The 16,892-nt window shown below is 52.1% G+C and overlaps 1 protein-coding gene across 1 annotated transcript; it reads left to right on the top strand.

Annotated features, from left to right (window-relative positions):
• Positions 1-442: 442 nt before the first annotated feature.
• Positions 443-16,060, top strand: AMER1 (APC membrane recruitment protein 1). Its single transcript, XM_068533994.1, has 2 exons — positions 443-578; positions 12,567-16,060. Exon 2 carries the CDS (start codon positions 12,667-12,669, stop codon positions 16,045-16,047), a length of 3,381 nt encoding a protein of 1,126 aa, XP_068390095.1. The 5' UTR covers positions 443-578; positions 12,567-12,666; the 3' UTR covers positions 16,048-16,060.
• The last annotated feature ends 832 nt before the right edge of the window (positions 16,061-16,892 follow it).

Here is a 16,892-nt window from a genome sequence, read left to right as displayed (position 1 = left end):
CGCCGGCCTCTCGCTCTGGAATAAACTGCCGGGTGGCGGCCAGGGCGCCGCAGCGCGATTGCACCGCGGCCACGGAAATGGGAACGCATGCAAAATCGAAACCGAGCCCCAAGGCTCCAGCGAGCCCCATCCGGGCGGGACCAGCCCTTCGAGCTTGCGGTGTCGCCAAGCAGCGACCAGCCTAGCGTGGGGGGGGGGTGTGTGGGGAGTCCCAGCGAGGGGTTCTACAGCCTCTACGTCCCCTGCCAACACCACGCCCGCGCTTATTTGCATTTAAAGAGAAACGCACCAAGGAAAACAGTGGGCGAGTCGGGAAACGCCTTCTCACCGTGGCGATTGGGCCATACGCCTGCCAATCAGGGCGCCGATGCCCCACCCTGTGGCCGTGGAGTCCGGGGGGAAGGGTATGGGGGAGCTGCCCAGAGCTTGGGGTAGGGGAGCCGGTGCAGGAGGTGACTGGAGCCGCGGCGGCGGCAGGGGTGGCGGTGGCGACTCTCTCAGCCGTGGCAGCCAAGGTTCCAGCCCCGGCCAGGGAGGCGCAAAAGACAATAAGCGGGCTGGAAGCCGGACCGGGCCGGGTAAGCATTGCGCGCGGCCAGGAGCCTCCGCCTGCCCGCCGTCCGGTGCAGTCTCGCGTGCTCCGCTCTGGCCGCCTGGAGAGGAGCTCTAAGGGCTGGGCCGGTCGGCATCCGGACCGCTCTGCGCTCCCCTTTGGAACCCGCTTTGAGGACTGTCCGGTGAGGGCCAGAGCAGTGTCCCCGGGGCGCGAGCGACCGCTGCTAGAGGCGGAGAAGAGGTGGGCAGGCCGGCGGGCTATCCTGGGCCATGCCTTGGGGCTCTCGGGGGAGGCGGGGATGGGGCCCCACACGTGCTGCCCTGCGGTCTCGGGAGGGGAGCAGCCAACCAGCACTCCCAGCGGTGCATTTGTAGGCCAGGAGCTTTACAGCTTTGTTGTAGCATATTAGCTGGAACAGCTGTGTTACGCGGGTATTGCTCACCCCAGCGGCTCGGCTGCCGCCCCGCCCCTCCCCTCCCCTGCGCATCTCCTGCCTCTCCCTGTCCTCTAGGGACGAAGCCAGCGCGCTAGGCTGGGCCCGACGGGTACTTACTTTGGCGTGGATTGGGGTATCTACATTGTCTGCCTTCTCCCTGGGGGAGCTCATTTGGGCCTGTGGTCTGCTCACTTCCCTTTGGAACCTCGGCCTTGAGGCCCCAACAGCCGCGCCCTCTGCTCCTGGGCCTCCGGGCGCATCTGGCGCCCCACACCCCCCACCCCGTCGTGGACAGGCGGGCTGGCAACCCGGCTCTCCCTGTACCTTGCGTTAGGGCAGCAGCTCAAGCTAGTCCTTGGGTTAGAGCTGCAAGGCCGCTTTGTGTCCCCCACCCCCCCCCACCCCCGCCTCGCCTCCTCTCCCCTTGGAGGGCACTGGCCGCGTTTTTCTCTCCAGCCTCCGGTTTAAAAATAGCGATAAGCATGGTGGGGTGTGTGTGTATGTGGGGGGGAGGGTGTTCTGTGCCAGAGGCCGAGGGAGCAATTATTGTAGTAGGGAACGAACCGTTTGGGTGTGTGTGAGAGAGCTAGAGAGTCAGCCAAACCCTCCAACTTCGCAGTTACTTAAAATACCCAGGCTGCCGGGCCGCTGTCATTGTCTGCTGCAGACACCTTTGACACTGGTGACCTATGGACTTTGCCTAGGTTTTCCGGTGGTGAGGGGTTGTGCCCTCCAGGCGCGCCACAGCCCAGGCGGCAGCTGGACTGGCCCCGCAGAGCCGGCCTCGGTTTGGCCAGACTTGTCTTGGCACGGGCCGCGGGGTCAAGGTGAGCCTTTGCCCCTCACACACTAACATCTCCCTCTGCAGCTTTGCCTGCCTGCTGCATTCATCTGGGCTGGGTGGAGGGTGCTGCGCTGTTGGACTCTGCACCCCTTGGGGATTCCAGCAGAGCCCCCTCCCCGAGTGCAGCTCCCCTCATTCGGCCCCGGCCCCATCCACCGCTGTGTGCCTCTGGCAATGGACTCTAGGCCTTTCTGAGGAACAAGAGGGAGGGAGCTACCTAGGGGCTTGAAAGGCTTTTCTTGGACATTTGACCCACCTCTGAGGGTGGAGAACTCTGTGGGCTGCAGGGCCCAGGCAAAGCCTAGGTACCTTTGAGAGGAGACAGTGAGACCCAATAAATCCCTCACTTAAGGGAAGGCTAGCTGGGGACCTTTGCGACACTAGCCAGGACTGCAGATACTACACTACAGTCACTTCCTCTCACTTTGACCAAGCACCAATACAGTCCCCCTACTTGCAGCTGGGCATCCCCGGCCCAGAGCTGGACATGTCCTCTGCACTGCCTCAAACCAACAGCCACCTAACATATCTGCCCTATATAACTCCCTCCCCACACCCAAACCCACTCACTCTGCACTGTCCAAATTCTCTTCCCTCTCAGCTCTGGGCCTATCTCCTCAGTGCCTTTCCTGCCTGTCTCTTGCAGTCCATGATGACCTCTTCTTTCTCAGAACTCAGAACTCCTCCAGGCTGCCTGCATCCCTTGGGCATTTTGGGGCTTAAATTATAATAGGAGACAAATTATAATTGAGTTTCCCTGCCTCTACTTTGTCTCCCCGATATCATGGATGTTTGGGTTCTTTTGCAACCTCTCAGGGGGGTAAAGGAAACCTGGATCTCAGCCACAATCCCCTCAAAGCCTAGCAATGCATAGCAGTTAATGAATGCTCCAGAAGGACTTGCCGTCTGTAAAGCTTTGGAGAAGACCTTTACCTCTCCAACTGGCACTTGTCCTGGTTCATATGAAAATGATTAGAAAAATGATACTGAAGGCTCAGATATTTATTGAGTATACTTAATGAAGATTGAGAAGGGGGGTGGGTTACATCTGAAATTAAAAGTAAATAAATCATGATGTCTCCCTTCAATAAGCTCAGGACCTGGACTGCCCAGTCCCCAGACTACACTACCTTTGGTTGCTGATTCATGAGTCTAGAGGCAAACTACCACGGAGAGAGATGAGAGATCTGTATATACAGGGGAGTTGTCCTGGGAAGCCTCCAGAAATTAGAGGGGTTTGTTTAGGCAAAGGATAGTGGTATAAGCAAAATTAGGAGTAGGAGGGGGTGACTTGCAAGCAGGCTGAGTGCAGTGACAGTCTTTTCTGGTTGATACTGTAAGGTAGAAAGGAGGTTGGGGCCCAGTGGTGGTGGGGTTCCCAAGTGCCAGGTTGTGAAATGAGGATCTGATCTTGGGGGAATGGAGGAAGGGGCCATCAAAGAATGGGGAATTGGGAGGTTTTGATATTTTTTGTGTGCAAATATGCCACAATAAAATGGGATTTTAGAAAGGGTTTTAGAATGGGGTCTTAGAAAGGGATAGGAAGAGCACCATAAATTGGGCAGGTAAGAGGCCACCTTTGGATCTGAAAGAACTGGGGGGCAGGCTATCTCTAGAGGGAAACTGTATCTTGTCAGCCTCTCTTTGGCCTTGCAGGGGGTTGGGGGTAAGGAGGGAGCCTGGAGCCTACATACCAACGTGGTGGAGGCTAAGTGTCCCTCAGGCCTCTGCTGATCCTTTTTCTCCCAGCTGGACAGGCCTTCAGGGAGCACCAGTTTGGACACCTATGTTTACAGATGGGAATCCTGAGGCATTGGAAAGCAACAGGGACTTGCTTAAGGTCACACAGCATTTAGGGAGAGGCTGCTGCCTCCTGTGCAGTGACTCCACTGTATCCCACTGTCTCCAGCAGCCTCCATTCAACACAAATCAGCACAAATTGCATTAACTAACCCCTCATCTTACCTCACCCATTCATCAAGAGTGAAGGGATGCTAAGTTAGCTTTCTAGGAACTCCTCCCCTGGCATGTCTCTTGCGTTTTAGTCTTGGTCTACAGCCTGTCAGGGGCTGAAAGTTTCAGGAAGGGAGGTAATTGAAAGAAGTTGGTAGTCCAGTGATCCTCTCCTAGTATAGTGGAGGTGTTAAAAATTCCTCAAGAACTGTTACATTTACAATCTCTGAACCAGGGGATGAAGGGAATGAGAGAAATAGCAACAAGTCTGGTTTGCTTGCAGAATCAAAGAGGGAGAAGGGCTTCCAGCCCCCTCATTTACAGATGGGCTACAAGAGGGCATGCCCAGTGTTATTTCATCAGTGCCCCTGCCTCAAATCCTGACCAGGCAGATAGACTAGGTGATAAAAGTAAAGCCCTCGGAGGAGGCGTTTCATAGCCTTCCTGTGTCATTCATTCCTGGGTTACCCATCTCATTGCCAGGAAATTCTTTCTCAGATCTAGCCTGAGCCTCTCATGCTACGCTTAAACCAACTGTGTGTGTGTTGGGGGGTGGGGTTGAGAGCAGCTGGCCACCATTGCTCTTCTGCTTAACAATTCATTGGAGATTTCATGGGCATTAAACCATTTCTTCCACCTCCAACTTCTATTCTCTGAATTAAATAATCACAGTCTTTTCACCTCTCCTTGGTCTTATTTTTCAAACCTGTGCATGTGTAAGTATATCACTAGCAAGGCAGGCAGGGAAACCAGAACCACTGCAGAGGTGCAGGTGCCAGCCGAGTGAGGGTGCATTGCTCCCCTGCACCTCCCCTTTTGGGATTAGGGGATAATATGAACAATGGAGGAAATGGCCCGAGGGAGCTTGGTGGAGTCAGAGGCAGCCATAGTGGTGCTGCAGGGGGTGGGGGTGGGGGAGCTTTGCGACCCTTTGATCTACATTTCTTGCTGCAGAGCCTTCATTGCTTTCATCTCCTACAGGTTTTTTCCCCCCTGCTGGGTTTCGAAGCAGATACTAACCCCTCTTCTCTAGCCAGTACTCCTCAGCCCTCCCAGCTGGGGGCTGCAGCTCTTTCCAGAGAGAGAGGGCTAGGCCCAGACAGTTGTGGTCCCCCTCCTCTCTGTATATGTATGAAATATTCATAGGCTAGGCTTTGTGCATTCAGAAAGAGTAAAATGCTGGGTGGTCTTGCAGGGGATAGAAGTGAGAGGCATGAGGAGTGAGGCTGGGCCACAGTACACCTCTGTTCTGCAGTGGACCCAACCAGCTAGTCATCCAGGCCTCCCAGTGAAGCCTAGGATCCCCAACATCCCATTCCCTCAACATGCCTCCTGACTCAGCAGCCACTAGAAAACTGGACACAGGACCGCCCTTTCCCCAGCTTCTCATGCATCCTGGGGGAAGCAGATCCCCGGTCCAAGCTCCCATTTCTACATGGGAAAACAGAGGCCCAGAACAGGGAAGGGATTTATTTGCCCAAGGTTACATGAGAGCACAAAGCTCCTGGCCCCCAATTCTAGGCTTCTTTCTCTAAGCACACTGATCCTGATCCCCACCCCCCAAACCTCAGTTTCCTTACCTGGTCTCTCACATAGGGTATGGTGCATACAGAGGGGTGGATACATAGGAAAGTCAGGAGTCTCTATTGTTCACTCCACCCAGCTGCTCCTCTGCAGGCTTTCCTCGGCTGCCTTGTCACATCTGTTTCCCTGGGGTTAGCTCCTCTCTTGTTCTTCATCTGAACAGGGGTGGAAGGAGGTAGTGCCTGTCTTTGATCTCACCCTTGCTGGGTTAGTACTGACATAGTGGAAGCCTTATGATGCAGGCATGACACCTTCCTTGGATACATTCCTCTCTAAGGGGGTTGGAAGCCTGAGAGGGGAGTGGCAAGTAGGTGGCTCCCAGAGCCCCCACCGTTCCAGGCAAGTTGGGTAGGCAGCCTCAGCAGCCTGAGGAGGAAGATGGAGCATCAAGAAGATTCACCAGAAAGGCCTGTTTCTAGGCAGAGGCAGTGTCTGGGTGACCACACCTCCCAGACTGGAGAAGCCCCTGTATATTTGGGGCTGAAGCTAAGGGGCAGAGAAGTGAGCCTAGGAAACCTGCAAAGGGCATGCAGAGAGCAAGTCTTGAAAGTCAGGCAAAGGAGTTTGGCCTTGATCCTGTAGGCAAAGCGGAATATTTGGTAAGTAGAGGAGTGATGTGCTGAAATCAGGATTGTAAGAAAATGAATCTGGCAAGGGTGTGCAGGATGGATGAGATGGAAGTGGGGAGGCACGGGGTGGGATTTCAGTGTCATGGCAGGGAGGAACCAGAGGGAACTCTGCTAAGATGCTTTTGTCATCCTCATAGGACCGGGAGGGGTGGGGGGGAATCTGACGAGCTGGAGTGGAGAAGGTAGCTGTAAGAGGCCCCATCACAAGGGCACGTTATTGAACATCTGCTTGGTACCTAGCAAGTAATCTGTCTTTTACATTTATCATCTCTAATCCTTACTGCAATTCTACACGGTAGGTAGCATTTTCTTCATTTTATAGATAAGGCGTTTGAGTTTCAGAAAGGTTAGGCCACTTTCTCATATCCCACAGCCTGAAAGGGATGAAGCTGGCATTTTAGTTCTGGGCTGACAAACTCCAGCTAAATTAGAATTCAGTTGAACCAACGTTGTTTGAGCTCCTGCTCTGTGCTAGATATGGTGACTACCGTATAAGATGAAGGCGGGTGCATTGAGAGAAATGAAAAGACAGACTGAGGGCTGCCAGAATGAATTGCCCAAGGCTGAGTATGTTAATTCATTTGACGGACTAGTGGTGGGGGAGTAGGAGCAGGGGCTAGAGGGCCCAGTTTGGGGTCTGTGCTGCATCTAGAGTTGGTGGGATGCCCCCTTGAGAAGAGGTGCCCCTCAGGAAGCCTGCAAATTAGGGGAGGAGTGGTTTCAGGGATAGCTTGGGTGGGGCTCTGCCAGCAGCCTTTACAGCTCCACCAAAGAATACCAAGCTAGACAGCCCTTCCTTCAGGTCCTGAAAAAAATGGTTTTGAGAGTAGACTTTGGCTGTGGGCTTTAGAAATGGTTGATTCAAATTCCAAATCTCATAGATCATTTTCCTTAAATAATAGCTCAAATTCTTTGTCCCCGTTTTGTCTTTACCTTTATCTTTGTCCCCACTGGCAGGTTTCTGTTTGGACCTTTTTTTTGGCCCCTCAAACTTATCTCCCAAGGAAAAGAAGAGTAGAGGAACATATTCCACGGTTTGGGAGTAGTGATGGTGGGGTTGCTGATGAGGAGAACAGCCACAGGCTGGGTTGGCAGCTCTTGGATTCTGAAGTCAGCAGGCTTTCTGGAATGTGCTAGGTGGGGCCAAAATAGTGGTAGCCAGTGAGGACTGGAAATGCTTCAGAGAAGGCTCAGCTGGGTTGGGACAGGAGTGTGATGGGAGGGGGAGATGATGGCTCTTTCAGGTGTGAGGGGAACCTGCACAGTCCTTACTCTCAGTCTTCTTCCTTTGATTAGGGGCCAGAACGGTGCAGCAGAATGGCATAGAATTGGGACTCAAAGAGGCCTGGAAACTGGTGTGGCTCTGTCATCATCCCACTGTGTGACCTTAGGCAAGTCTTTTCCCAAGCCTAGGCAGTTTCCTTTTCTGTGACAAGGAGTTACCATCCCCTACCAGGCCTGATTAATGGATTGCTGGGAAGGAGAAATGGGGAGTGAGGAAGTGGGGAACACTTTGTAAGCTGATAAGTACCATGAGTGGATAAAGGACATCCGCTGATTTGCATTTCCTTTGATGCTGGTACTTTAGCTGAGTTTGAATTGTTGACCTTTCTGGCTTGGGCTAGAGAACCTGGCTACTTGAAATTCCCAGATAATCCAGAGCTGTTAGCCAGTAGCTGATTTGAGGCAACATTTTGAGTTCCTGAATGTCAAATGTTGGCTAAAAGAACAACTAAAGCCTCCTGTGAGATAACTGCACAGTCACCCTCATTTACCATTTGGGTAAACTGAGGCCCAAGCAGGTTTGGTGACATACCCTTAGAGCACTGGGGAGCACTTTAGTCAACCCTGACTGAGGTAGTTTTGCTGCTAGAAACTGTCCAACTATAGTTTGAATAAAATACATATAAAACTAGTTGCCATGTTTTTGAGCCTCTGTTATATAATGCATTTTATTTGGTACTCTATATACATCAGTTTTGTTCCTTAAAATAGCTTTAAGAGGTAGGCACTCTTAGTAGCATCATTTTCCAGTTGGGGAAACTGAAAGAACTTGCTGGATTTCCCCCAGGTAGGCAGAGCTGATTACAGTGCAGAACTGGCTGACTCTCAGGGAGTGGGGGGCTGGGCTTCCTGTCCTTACTACTCCTTCCTTAGACCACCCTCCCCCACATACATGAGGGCAGGATGGGCCCAGAGTGGGCTTGCTCTCAGGAAAACTTCTTGGAGGAGGTCTGGGAAACTATGACTAGTTGAGGCCATGCCTCTGGAGCTACTGCTTAAATCCACACACTTCTTCCCTGAACTCAGCCTTCTCTAAGTTGGCTGAGCTGGCCCCAGGAAATAGGGCTGGGAGCAGAATGTTTAAGACTTGGTGGAGCTGTTTCCTCCTTATCGAGAAGGATTCCTGGGGCAGGTTTGTGACTGGTCCCCTGCCTGTATTTTGAAAGGAGGGGAGAAGGAAGAAGCTCTGCCCTAGCTCTGACCTAGCCTTTCACTGGTCCGAGAATGGCCTGAGGCTGGCCTCGGGAGCAGGGTTGCCCACAGCCCAATTCTGGCCATGCTAGCAACAGCTGTAGCAAGTGGCCCCTGCCAGGGACCACAGAGTAGCCTTAGAGGGTTCCCTCACCCACCAGTCCACCTGAAACTTAGACAGCCGTACAGGTTGAGAAACCTAAGGGTGGAGGGGCTCTGCATTTAGCAGGACCACTTTCTTGGCAGGAACCATGAAGGGAGCCAGCCTCAGCCTGGAGGAGCTGCAGAATATGTCCCTTTGCTGTCCCCTTTGCCTTCTGCCCCACCTCACTCTGCTGACCAGTGTACTCTGTGGTCCCGAATAAAGGCAGCATAGCCCACTGGGGAAGGACAGCATTGGGACCTGGTGAGGTAGTAAGGTGTATGGAGAAGGGGCCTGGGCCAGAAGTGGTTAGGTGGGGCTGGGCTAGGGGGGCTACTAGCTCTGGGTGATTCCTGCCACCTCCTGTCCTACTGTCTTGCAGGGGGATACAGGGAAGAGACACTATGAGTGGGGTACATGGCTCTGGGAGGGACAAGGCAGGGAGGTAGGAGACAGCATAGTTTCAAGGCTGGTCCTTGCCAGCAAAGATAACCCTGGGCCTAGTTAGGAGGAAAGCCTGAAGCTGGGGGAAGAGAATTTCATTCCAAGGGACACAGCCTTGCCTAGTTCACCCACTCCCACCACATACACAGAGGGCTTTTTAAACTGCCCTTAACGGAGGACTTTGTATAAATCCACGAACATGTCTTTAAAATCCCCTCACACCTGGCTCTTCCTCAGCATGAGCCAAGGCAGCTAGTCCCTTGGACTTCCTGTAGTGAATGGCTTTCTCAAATGAGTGGCCTTTTACACATGGTCTACTACTTCCTAAGAAACTGGGATCTGACCTGAAATAACGGTAATGCCAACCTTTCTCATTTGCTTTGCACTTTACAGTTTACAAAGTGCTTTTGGTGTCCATTATCCCATCTAACCTCACATTACTGCAGTGGACTGGGGAGATAGAGGGGGTAGATAGAGGAGCTATTTTGATCTCCATTTCACAAACACCCAAGGCTCAGAGGAGTGCCTTGGCCTGTTCAGGGTTCCTTGGCATGGTATGCAACACAGCCCTGTGGCCCATGGCTCCTTCCACAACATACTGCAGATCCCTGTGACAGGGAAGGGGACAATGTAGAGAGCAGTGGACTGGCCTCTACTCCAACGGAGCACAGAAGCAAGGGCAAGAGAAAGCCCAAAGGGACTACCCTCAAGCCAAGGCATCAAGGTTCTGGAAAGCAGCCCTCTTTGAGATTCAGTCTGCCTAATTCTTCTGTTCACAGGAATTCCAGCTCCAGAACCAGTAGGACAATTAAGCCTTTGATTCACAAGGATGGGTAAGCCCATAAGGTTTTTCACTTAGCCCTTGGTCTTCCTTGATGACTAGTCTTGCCCATCCTTTCCCCTAAATAATTGCCGTTTTTACTCACTCCTGTCTAACAAGGCCCAGATTGAATGCCTCCTTATCAAGGCAGCTTCTCTGAGCCCAGGAGCTATCTTTCTGCCTTTCAAGTTTATCCTGGGATATGATCACAAGGTCTGAAGAATGATACTTCAACACTCTGCTTAAGCAATAATGGGGACTCTTCTCTAAGGCCTGCATCATGTTGTGCCTTCAGACTGTTATATATAGGTTTTTCTACCTGTTAGCCTAGGGGATCCCCAAAAGCAAGGACTGGGGTTTCCCCTTCTGGCAGCACTGAGCTTAATAACTATCATTTAACCAAATGTTCTGGAGAGGTTCATTTCATGAATTCCACAGAGGGGGGTAGAATTTCACAAATAACTCCATTTATTGCCACCCCATCTCCTCAATGCCCAGCACCATAATGACAACACTGTCAGTAATTTCAGGGCTGAGGTAAAAACATCTGTGCTCTGGAAAATGAGCGATTCAGATAGATGATAGGGCCCTTATTCCCATGAGACCCTGGGGCAGAGGACTCTGAGTGTATGTGTGTATGATTGTGTATTTGAGGGGTAGCACTGTCTATTGTGAGTCTATCAGTTACAGGGCTGAGCTGGAACAATGCCACTTTAAAGTATATCACACAGAATCAAAAAAACAAAAACGTAACCTGAGCAAATGGCAATACAGATCTCTGCAGAGAGGGGATCAGATGAGGTGTTTTTTTTTCTCTTATTTTCTGGATAACCAGCCATTATCTTGCTCCTAGTTTAATATTCAGTTCTGCAGAGCCCCTGATGGAAGCCTGGATCACATTGATGATTCAAGTGTCAGGCCAAACAAGGCACAAGGCACAAAGTTAATATTTGCTAGACAAGATCAGGGACTCCAGCAAGGTTCCTCTAATGAGGTCAAAGGCCAGAGTGTAGCTGCCAGGCTGTCTCCACCTCCAGCGCTGATCCTTAGTTTCACTGCAGGTGAATGTGTGAGTGTTATTACCGTGGCAACCAATCACAGGGCTGATGTGCTGGCTAGCTGCTCTTAGGACAACAGTGTTGCTTGCCTCTCCTTCTCTCTCTCTGGCTCCCAGCAGCTGTTCTGCCTCCCTTCCCTACCCAAGCTCCTTATCTGCTGGTGGCTACCCTACAGTGAGGGGACAGTGGTGAGGGACTTTCCAGGGAGGGGTCATTGGGTTTTAGCAGGCTGGTCATTGATCCAGCTGTCAATCAGTTGTAGTCACTGGAATGAATACATCAGACAGTGGGGTTGGGGAGGGGGATATGTTGGGGTAGGTGGTGGCTAGCTCTTCTTTTTATTCCATCTCTGTGACATTTGGATATTTAGAGGATTGGGAGCTTAGACCAGAAGGGTGTGTCTTGCACCAGGTTTGTTTATTTATCTATTTATTAATTTTAAAAATTTTTATTGGAGTATAGTTGCTTTACTATATGTTAGCATATAGAAACTAATGTTTTGTTAGTTTCTGTTGTATAGCAAAGTGAATCAGCTATACGTATACATATATCCCCTCTTTTTTGGATTTCCTTCCCATTTAGGTCACCACAGAGCATTGAGTAGAGTTCCCTGTTGCACCAGGTTTATTTATTTAAATAGCTGTTGAGAGCCTAACTCCCAGACCAGGGACGTGAATCATGTGGAGTTGTGCCTTCAAGGAGTTCCCTTTCTACATAGGGAGCTAGATGGGGGCCAAAGTAACGAAAGGAGCAGAGAAGAAACAGTCTGCCTCATGGTTCTAAAGTGGAACTTGGAGGTTTCAGCTGCCGAGGGCCACATTAAAATCTGTTCGCAGCAGGACAGTAACTAGAGAGTCTGACCTAGACCTACCCCTCACATAACCACTATGACAGGGAGGTATTTCTAGGTGTCTTGGACAGAGGATACTGAATCCCGGAGAGTGCCTTGCCCCAAGGCTACCATGCCATCTTAGCTGATCCTGGATTGCAGCTCTGGAATGTGGGTCTGCAAGGCTCCTACTCTGAGCTTTTGAAGGTCTGAGCATGGTCCTACAGGCAATTTAAGGAGCCTGGGGGAAGAAGGTGAAACTTCAGGTCTACTTTTCTACCCAGCCCAAGGCAAAATGTCAGTGAGAGCCCTGGCTAATGTGAAATTGAGGCCTGGATGTTGCAGAACCCAGTGAATACTTAATGGGCTATTTTGCCAGATGCTTTTCAAAAATCCTATGTCATAGGAGTTGACTTCCCTTCTGCCTTTCCTGCCTCTCTACTCCACCCCCTTTGATAATCCCTCTCATGACCAATAGCACTGTGGGCCTTTTTCATATCTGCAGTTCCCCCTGCCCAGTGCTCCCCTGAGCTTAAAGTGACCTGAAGTGAGTGGACCCAGCAAGTGGGGTAAGGGTGATGGCTGCACGTTGCTCAGTGTAGGGTTTTGCTGCCTTGGGGCCCAGAGGAGGCTGGCCCAGCAAGTCAAGCATATGGAGTGCATTAAGGTTTTCCCTACATTTTCTCTTACATTCTGGTTCCACTCAAGCCTGAAACCACAGACACCTGTGAAAACAAACCCAGCCTGGTTGCTTGCTCACCAGTACTGTCTCTGTCTTTGTCTCTCTCATCTTCAGCCCCAACTGCGATGCTTCCTGACTGATGATGTTATAACAGTGCCCAGAAGCCAGAAGGCTGCATTTTTCAGCTGAACATACCTGAGTTGTCCCCACCATCATGGAGACCCAAAAGGATGAAGCTGCTCAGGCCAAGGGAACAGCAGTCTCTGTGGATACCCAGGACCAATGGGCAGAGAAAGGAGCCAAGAACAAGGCAGCTGAGATGACAGAAGGGCCAGCATCAGAGCAACCCTCATCTGGCCCAGGTAGGCTGAAGAAAACTGCCATGAAACTCTTTGGTGGCAAGAAGAGCATCTGTACCCTGCCTAGTTTCTTTGGAGGGGGACGAAGCAAAGGTTCTGGGAAAGGCAGCTCTAAGAAGGGTCTTAACAAGAGCAAGACCCACGATGGCCTGAGTGAAGCAGTCCATGGCCCTGAAGACATTGTCAGTGAAGGAAATGGCCTCTCCTTACCTTTGCCTGAGTCATCCTGCCGACTTCCCAGCTCTCAGAGTGCCCATGGATCTTTGGAGACAGACTCCAGACGCAAGACGTCTGTGGCTGGAGCCACAGAGAAAGCTAGGGCTGAGAAGGCTCCCTTTGTACCCAAGCCAAAAAAAGGCCTGAAAGGTTTTTTCAGCAGTATCCGCCGTCACCGGAAGAGCAAGGTCTCTGGGGCTGAGCAAAGTGATCCAAGAGCCAAGGAGCCTGAGGGGACCAGAGGCAGGCCTCATGAGCATGTGAGCTCAGCCCTTCTGTCCCACACTGAGACCCTCCAAGCCCCAAGAAAGGAAAATGCCAAATCCCAAGATGTCCCTGGGCCAAAAGTTTCTTCAGTACCAGAGACTTCTCCAGCAGCCACTGAGCAGACAGCCTGCAAAGATCCAGAAAAAACCATGGAGGCCTGTGCCTCAGCACTCCTGCAGCCCAAATCTGCCCCTGAAGCCAGTGGCCCAGAGGAGCCCCATAGCCCAGAAACAGGGGAGCAGGTTGTGGCAGGAGAGGTAAATCCACCCAATGGCCCTGTGGGGGACCAGCTGAGCCTCCTCTTTGGGGATGTCACATCCCTGAAAAGTTTTGACTCACTGACCGGTTGTGGTGACATAATAGCAGAACAGGACATGGATAGTATGACAGACAGCATGGCCTCTGGAGGCCAGAGGGCCAACCGAGATGGGACCAAACGAAGTTCCTGCCTGGTGACCTACCAAGGAGGGGGCGAGGAGATGGCCTTGCCTGATGATGATGACGAGGAAGAAGAGGAAGAGGAGGAGGAAGAAGAGGAAGTCAAGGAGGAAGAAGACGATGACTTAGAATATCTGTGGGCAAGTTCCCAGGTGTACCCAAGGCCCATTCTAAATCCAGGCTACCATCCCACCACATCCCCAGGCCACCTCGGTTACATGCTCCTTGACCCAGTTAGGTCTTATCCTGGCCTAGCCCCTGGAGACCTTTTGACTCCTCAGAGCGATCAGCAAGAGTCTGCCCCCAATAGTGATGAGGGTTATTATGACTCCACCACACCTGGACTTGAGGATGATTCAGGTGAGGCCCTGGGGCTTGTCCGCAGGGATTGCTTGCCCCGAGACAGCTATAGTGGCGATGCCCTCTATGAGTTCTATGAGCCAGATGATAGTCTTGAGAACTCCCCACCTGGGGATGACTGCCTTTATGACCTCCATGGTCACAGCTCTGAGATGTTTGACCCCTTCTTGAACTTTGAGCCGTTTTCTTCCTCTCGGCCACCTGGGGCAATGGAGACAGAGGAAGAACGGCTAGTGACCATCCAGAAACAGTTGCTGTATTGGGAACTTCGGCGGGAGCAGCGAGAGGCCCGCAAGGCATGTGCCCGAGAAGCTCACACTAGGGAGGCCTACACCCAAGAAGCTCACACCAGGGAGGCCCATGCTCGAGAGGCCCACACCCGGGAAGCTTATGTCAGAGAGGCCCGAGCTCGAGAGGCCTATGCCAGGGAGGCCTGTGGCCGAGAGGTCCATGCTCGAGAGGCTCAAGTCCGAGAGGTCCAAGTCCGGCAGGAGAAGCCTATCATGGAGTATCAGATGAGGCCTTTAGGGCCGTCAGTGATGGGCCTGGTGGAAGGGGCATCAGGGGCCTCTCAGACTTCCCACAGAGGAACCACCTCAGCTTTCCCTGCCACTGCAAGCAGTGAGCCAGACTGGAGGGACTTCCGTCCTTTGGAGAAGCGTTTCGAGGGAACCTGCTCCAAGAAAGATCAAAGTACCTGCCTGATGCAGCTCTTCCAGAGTGATGCTATGTTTGAGCCAGACATGCAAGAAGCAAATTTTGGAGGATCTCCCAGGAGGGCTTACCCTACTTATTCACCCCCTGAGGAGCCAGAGGAAGAGGAGGTTGAGAAGGAAGGGAATGCCACTGTGAGTTTCTCTCAGGCCCTTGTGGAGTTCACCAGCAATGGAAACCTCTTCTCCAGCATGTCCTGCAGCTCTGACTCTGACTCATCCTTCACTCAAAACCTCCCTGAGCTGCCCCCCATGGTGACCTTTGACATCGCTGATGTGGAACGGGATGGGGAAGGCAAGTGTGAAGAAAATCCTGAGTTCCACAATGATGAAGACCTTGCAGCCTCCTTGGAAGCTTTTGAACTGGGCTACTACCAGAAACGCGCCTTCAACAACTACCACAGCCGATTCTACCAAGGCCTACCCTGGGGTGTGAGCAGTCTCCCTCGATACTTGGGACTGCCTGGCATGCACCCTCGTCCTCCACCTGCTGCCATGGCCCTCAACAGGAGGAGCCGCTCCCTTGACACTGCTGAGACCCTGGAGCTGGAGCTCTCCAATTCTCACCTGGGCCAGGGCTACATGGAGTCTGATGAGCTTCAGGCTCAGCAAGAAGATTCAGATGAAGAAGAAGAGGAGGAAGAATGGGGCCGAGACAGTCCCCTGTCCCTCTATACTGAACCTCCAGGGACCTACGACTGGCCTGCCTGGGCTCCCTGTCCTCTCACAGTGGGGCCAGGCCCTGCAGGAATAAGTCCTAGCCAGTTGGATGGGCCTTCCAGCCAGTCTCTACATAGACAGGCAGTCTGTTGCATATCTCCTGTCGCCATGTCAATGTTGCTGTCAGTATCAGGGCCAGAGCCAAGGGCACCTAGGGAATCCAAGTCTCAGCTAGCTCGACCTTCGCACCTACCCCTGCCCACGGGCCCTTGTTATAACCTCCAGCCAAAGGCCTCCCAGAGTCCGAGGGCCAGGCCTCGAGATGTGCTGCTGCCTGTTGATGAGCCCAGTTGCTCCTCCATTTCTGGAGGCTTCAGCCCCAGCCCTCTGCCCCAGGCCAAGCCTGTAGGCATTACCCATGGCATCCCTCAGCTGCCCAGGGTCCGGCCTGAGCCCACAGAGCCTCAGCCCATTCACTATGGGGCTTCCAGCCTTGACCTGTCAAAGGAGAGGGCCGAGCAAGGTGCCTCTCTCCCCACCAGCTACTCCTCCACTGCCATGAATGGAAACCTAGCTGAGTAGTCATCATCAATTCTGGAGTGGGGGGCATGGGGCCTGAGCATGTGAATGGGGATCAGGGTTGGGCAGAGGGGTGGGGGGTGGGGGTTGCTGTTTAACTTGAAAATCCTTTTGGCCAAGGAAAGCTCCTATGAGTTTTCACCTTTTTTTTCCCACTTCCCTTGTCTGCCATCTGTGGCCACATTCAGCTCAAGTACATCTGCCCTGGGAGATTGCTGCTGCTGCTGCTGTGCTCCACTTTTTGCTTTTGGGTTTTTTTCTTGTGACCCATGCAGGGTTTGGGATGCTGTAATTTTGTGCCTATTCCAGTTGCCAAGGTAGTGATTATATATATATAGCATGCATCCTTGACACAGACTGAACCCTTAGCACCCTCCGCCACTTCTCCACCCAGTGAATGATGAACCACTGATGAGCAGCCGCATCTACAATGCCTCCCACTTGGGGACAGGGAGCTTGTTTGCTGTTAGCAATGTGAAATTACGGTACAGATCCCCCCACCCCCACTTCCTTTGGTCTTGGCATAGCTGCCACCATTACATCAGATGATATAATCTATTAGCCCCAGCTAGCTGTCCTCAGAGAGAATCAAGTAGCATGTGTCTCACTGCCTATTGCTGTGGACTTTGGCATCATAACCAGATGAGGGCCTTTTAACCTGGCCTGCTACAGCTTGGGTTGAAGACAAAAACGCTAATTCCCTTAATGGAGTGATCAAATTCATCTAGTTGCAAACAGAAGGCAAAATAGGGTTCTATTGTAGACACTGCCATAAGTCTTGAGCTCTGGAATGATAGGATTTTTTCCTTCTTTGTTTCTTTAAGCTTGTGACTGCCTGAATTGCAGAT

This window comes from Eschrichtius robustus, chromosome X (assembly GCF_028021215.1).
Source record: "Eschrichtius robustus isolate mEscRob2 chromosome X, mEscRob2.pri, whole genome shotgun sequence".
NCBI classification, from domain to species: domain Eukaryota; kingdom Metazoa; phylum Chordata; class Mammalia; order Artiodactyla; family Eschrichtiidae; genus Eschrichtius; species Eschrichtius robustus.
The sequence above is the reverse complement of the archived record's forward strand: the minus strand, read 5'-3'. Positions and strand labels throughout refer to the sequence as shown.

What these genes read in the sequence shown, in the direction of transcription:
- AMER1 (XM_068533994.1), top strand. Translation starts at nt 12,667, where the DNA reads ATGGAGACCCAAAAGGATGAAGCTGCTCAGGCCAAGGGAACAGCAGTC.